General features: G+C 31.8%; 1 protein-coding gene across 1 annotated transcript; it reads left to right on the forward strand.

The window, feature by feature from the left end:
* The first annotated feature begins 309 nt into the window (after nt 1-309).
* Nucleotides 310-1,554, forward strand: LOC137624748 (uncharacterized). Its single transcript, XM_068355698.1, has one exon. The coding sequence runs from the start codon at nt 310-312 to the stop codon at nt 1,552-1,554; it is 1,245 nt and encodes a 414-aa protein (XP_068211799.1).
* The last annotated feature ends 4,490 nt before the right edge of the window (nt 1,555-6,044 follow it).

Consider the following 6,044-nt stretch of genomic DNA (forward strand, 5'->3'; position numbering starts at 1 on the left):
ATATATATATGTACATGGAGTTCCGATCAAAATCCCGAAGCTTAAAAACCCGAATGTCAAAATCCCTAAACTTAAAATCCCGAATGAATTAAAATCCCGAATCTTAAAATCCCCAATTATCATAAACCCAGTAAATTATCCATTTGTCTTAACCATCTCTCACTCTCCCTCTCTTGTACGAGCTTGGGGCAATTACCATTTTAATTTCTTGTAACGATGTCTTTTAGTTTAGTCTGTCCTTGTGTTATCATAAAGTCACTTTTTCATTGTAGTCTACAAAATACTATAAGCGTGAAGCCCATAACAACAATGGAAGAGATCTGTGAAATTGTTCCTTCGCAAAAAGGTTTTGATAAGTTGAATGCACATGGCTATTTAATGGTGAAAGAGAAAAGTTTAAACAATAGATACTACTGGTGTTGTGAAAGTAGGAAACTGCTTAATTGCAAAGGCCGAGCAATAACCATATTTTCAAATGGACAACATATTCTTAAAAAAACTGTAGATCACAACCATTCACCCAATGCAAGTGCAGCGAACGTTTCGAAGATCATAGGTGAAGTAAAAAACCAAGCTAAAAACACAAAAGATGCCCCGTGTCAGATTATACAATCGTGTACAACCACTGCTAACCCGGAAATTGTTCCATGTTTGCCATCAAAAAATGCACTTCGTCAAAAGATTAAAAGAATTCGGCAAGCTCATCATCTTCCAGAATCAAAGACTATTATTGATGTAGAAGTTCCTCTGGTGTTGCAAAAAACATTAAATGCTGAATTGTTTTTAGTGAAGGATTCGACTCTAGCAGGAGAGAGACTTCTGATGTTTACCACTAAAGCTAGTGTAGAGAAACTAGCACATGCTTCAATGTGGATCATGGACGGAACCTTCAAAACTGTCCCCACAATTTTTTATCAACTTTACACAATCCATGCCCCTGTTTGCTCAGATACCTCTAGAACATATCCGCTAGTATATATTCTAATGACAGGAAAAAGTGAGTCACTTTATAAACGGTTATTTGAAGCTTTGGTAGATTTTGCAGACGAGAATGGATTGTGTTTGAACCCTCGAATCATAATGACAGATCCAGAGTTAAGTGTAATCAAAGCCACAAAAAGTGAATTTGAAGCGGTTACCAATAACGTTTGTTTTTTCCACTTTGGCCGCTGCATTTGGCGCAGACTTCAGTCAAGTGGATTGGCTATACGATATGGTAACGACGAAAATTTCAGTCTAAAACTACGTCATTTGTTTGCATTAGCATTCCTTCCATCTGCTGAAATACCAGGAGCTTTCGATGAACTGAAACTGCATCTGCCTGATGAAGCTCATGAAGTAGTCGATTGGTTTGAAACTAATTATGTGCGTGGCAGAATAAGAAAATATCTGCTCAACGGTGTAGCTGTTCGATCGCCTCCATTGTTTCCACCAAATTTGTGGTCTCTGTATGAATGCTTCCAAGGTGGATTTCCTCGTACCCAGAACTATGTCGAAGCATGGCACAGGCGATGGGAAAATTTAGTAATGCGCATGTCGGTGTTTATCGCATAATTGGTGAGTTTCAAAAAGAGCAGCAGCACGTAATGAATGAATGTGAACACATTCTGCGAGGCGAGTCTTGTCCAAAAAGAAAGAAATGTGTTATCCGTCGTGAAGAAAGGATACAAAATATAGTTAACGATCGTGAAAACCGACCAGATCTTATGAACTATCTTCGGGCTATTGCTCATAATCTTTCATTTAAAAATATTTCCATATTCTAGTTTTAAATGTTTTAATATATTCTCAATGATTCAAATACTGTTTTGTAAAGGTGTTGAAATAAAGCTATTTCTTCTTTTTCTTTTTTCTTTTAAGTTTCCCCACAAAGTTAATCCTTTAATGATGTCGGACAAATCGCTGGTTTCCTTGCATATGGGACAATTACTGGTAATTTCAGACAAACGAATATATGAAAAGAGAGAGAGGGAGAGCTGGCAATGGCCTACTAACAAAAAAAATAAAATAAAATAAAGCCATATTCAATAAAATACTGAATAAGAAGATAGAACGGATAACAAAGACTAAGTAAAATTTTTACAGGGTGTGTAAGGGGTATGTAATTGAAATCATAAAATATACTGTAAATCACCTAGATAGGTAAGGAATTACACAAAAGAGAGAGAGAGAAAAAAAAGAAAGAATAAAAAAAGAGAGAAAAAAAACATAAGGAATGGAGAATGGCTATAGTTTTCGGGATTCTGATCTTTCGGTATTCTAAATTTCGGGATCCTGATAATTCAGGATTTTAAGATTCGGGATTATGAACCAAACCCATGTATATATATATATATATATATATATATATATATATATATATATATATATATATATATATATATATATATATATATATATATATATATATATATATAAATATATATATATATATATATATATATATATATATATATATATATATATATATATATATTTCTATATATATATATATATATATATATATATATATATATATATATATATATATATATATATATATATATATATACAGTATATATTATGAGAATTTGTAATTGGATCTATGTCAGTGCGTAATATGCTGTATCGAAATGGAAAGGAAAACCCGATTATATGACAGAGGTTTTCCAGGATGTAATCTGGACTTTGAGCCTGAATTGAAAACCAATAAAAAAGACACCCGTAGTTGAAACAACGAAATATATTTTAAATGTTTAATGAAGTACAAAGTTTTTATAAGAAATGAAACGGGAAACAAATGGAAGAGAATGTACGAGCGTTTAGCAACAATTTCATTTGGCCGTCAGAATGTTTCCAAAAATTTCACCAAAATGAGACGAACGAATGCATTTAGCGATTGTTTATTTGGAAGGTCCCACTTGTGACCCTCCCCACCTCCCAAACCCCTTCCCTGAATCCCCGTTATATGTCATCAGTTTATGTGAATTGCAAATGGCAGCTGCATTTGCATGTAGGGGAAGGATGAATTATCTATAAATGCACCAATTGCAATTCAAACTCCCATTACTAATAATTAAGTTACTTTATCTTCAGCTAACCTTCCGGAATTCTTAAAGATTCTCAGAATGTGTAGGTGCAGCTTCTCGACGACAATATTTCTCTTTTCTTCACTAACTGAATAATTTCGCTTCTCAAAGAAATATGTATGATAGAAAAAAATATATACTGTAGACAACACCACCACCAACCCCCCCCCCCTTTTCTCTCTGTCTGTCTGTCTCTCTTTGTACAATTCCTTTCTAATAATTCTAATCGCAATTATCATTCCACTACGCGTAACAACTAGTGTCCGAGACCAGAACTGGTTCAGAAATATGAAAGTGTTGAGTACACGCAATGAAGCAATGATACACAGAATCAATTAAGAGTTCAGTATTGTATTTCTCCATCATAACTAACACTAATCACAGTTGTGTGCATTCCATGAGGGATGCTGACCTAAGGGTCGTTGCATAGGTTATCTGTTATCCTAAGCTGATCAGCTGCGATGGAATGTAAGAAAATCTTACTCGAGAAAAATGAAAACTTGAATAAAATCGGGTAAACAAGAGATAACTAAAGAGGAAAAGAATAATAAGAAAAATATCAAAGCCAAAGGAACTGACTGAGAAGAATTTCATTAAAAGTCTGATGACCTGACAGTAAACGAAAATAAATGAGTTTGTCAGTAGAGAGAAATAATTCATAAGAATGAACATTAATGCAGTAAAAAATTGTAGAAGAAAATTCTATAAACCTGTATTTTTCACTTTTCCTCTACGAAATTAGATCGTATCCACGAGAGCGACATTAAGAAAAAAACTAATCACAGATGTCATCGAAAATAAAGGTTAACTTCGAAATTTGGTTCAAATTCCATTAAAACTTTCACCAAATAAAATCGACAATTCTTTTTCTTTCGTGCTTTATGATATTTTAGTTTTACTAGGAGAATAGGTGACTCTGGAACAGGAAATTATTTGGAAAGCAGAAAATTTTATTCAAATTTCTTTACAAATTCCATTGAAACCAGAAAGAAAAAAAAAGATAATGATAGTGGGTGGCGTTTCTATATACTTCGAGTTGCCTCAACTTCCTCAAACTTTAAATTCAAGATCTTTTAATCGCTCTTTAGGTAATATCAAGTGATTATAATATTTGCATTAAAGGTGATTATGACATATATATATATATATATATATATATATATATATATATATATATATATATATATATATATATATATATATATATATATATATATGTATATATACATATATATATATATATATGTATATATATATATATATATATATATATATATATATATATATATATATATATATATACATATTCATATATATATATATATTTTATGTATATATATATATATATATATATATATATATATATATATATATATATATATATTAGCAGTTGATAAGGGTTATGTGCACTTTAGAATAAAATCTAGCAAAAAATTTACTTAGTTTACTATTTTTGTTTTAAATGTTCTACTGAACCCTAGATAATTAATTTGATGTAGTGAATACAAAATACTTTAAATTGCGTGCTTCCAAGACACGGCGAGGGATAAGGCTAGATCAAAATGTGGTGCTAGATATCCAGAAGGGAAATGAATTAAGCTTTGCGTTGGATTTTACGAGAAAGACTGAATATTAGGAGGAGTTATTGGTTAGCCAAGAAGATTATAGGAAACAATAAGTACATCATAGACGATTTTCTGCTAAGGAATATCCTTAATAGTTATATACCTCTTATTTTTCAGCATGCTATAAAGTCTTCTTTAGAGTCACAAGAATATAGAAGTAATGTTTTTTTAGAGACATTTTCTCAATATCTAAATGTTATGTTATGAACATTTTAACGTTCGATAACAAAGGCTTCCTTTTTATTTATCTCTAACGTAAGAATGGAGAGATGAATTTTGTTGGTAAAATTCCAAACCTTCCATTACGAGAGCAAATCCGAATCGTAAGATTACCCAGAGTCATTTGCAGAAGTAAACTCGTCTTCTTCTTTGTCTTTTGTCTTGGTTCTGTTAATTACAAAAGATAATCTCTATAGATATCGATCACATTTTCATAAAGGATGGCTGTTGCAGATAATTTAGTTTAAATGAATAGTGTCGTCTATGATGGATCTTTGAGATTAGGGTTGACTCTAATATAATCTATTTTATATTGTACTTTAGTGACGTTTATAGAAAAAAAAATTCTCCTCAGATTAGTGAAATTATATTGTATAGTAGACAAAAATTTAAGAGTTCCATTGAAACAGATTTATGAAGTAAAATCCTTTTGTGATTCATTGGGTTATTTTCAACGGTTTCTTTTTTTTCCACTACATGAGAAAACTATTTTGCTTTATTCATTTTATAGAGTGCTCATTAGTTTTTCAACTCAAGGTTCATTCTACTTTCCTCTCTCTCCGGGTCTCCCATCTTTCTGTCAACCATGCTGGATCTTAAATCTGCCTCTGTCATGAAAACAATTAATGAACAAATTCCGCTGCATATAGACCAGTAAAATCCAAAGGCAACAATGTGTCGTATATCATATGTAATTAAAAAAAATATAAACTCCCATATCGCAAAAATCACCGTGAGAGTGCAGACCTCCGCCAAAACAGCTTATTTTTCGAAACCAAGGGGCCTTTCCCATTATCAGTTGATTATTTGCAGCTCTTTACGTAACAGTTTAAAATCCCTGCAAGTTTCATTGCTTTACGATTAAAATTGTGGCCGAATGGTTGATGACCGGAAATTGATCTTTTCCTTGACCTTGACTTGGATTCGACCTTGACCTTTGACCTTAACATGGATTTTGATACCTTACGTGAACCGTAAACTTACAAAGAGGCACTCTCAAATAGTTTCGTTTGTTAAAGGAATTACACAATTTTGAAAACTTAAAACTAAGTGAAAAGATTAAGATCACAGCTTTATAAAAAAAAAAAAAAAAAAAATCAGGTTGAAATATACACCTTGGTTCTATTAGGTC

The sequence above is a fragment of the Palaemon carinicauda genome, chromosome 31 (genome assembly GCF_036898095.1).
Source record: "Palaemon carinicauda isolate YSFRI2023 chromosome 31, ASM3689809v2, whole genome shotgun sequence".
NCBI classification, from domain to species: domain Eukaryota; kingdom Metazoa; phylum Arthropoda; class Malacostraca; order Decapoda; family Palaemonidae; genus Palaemon; species Palaemon carinicauda.

Coding starts and splice junctions, on each gene's coding strand:
- LOC137624748 (XM_068355698.1), top strand. CDS start 310: ATGGAAGAGATCTGTGAAATTGTTCCTTCGCAAAAAGGTTTTGATAAG.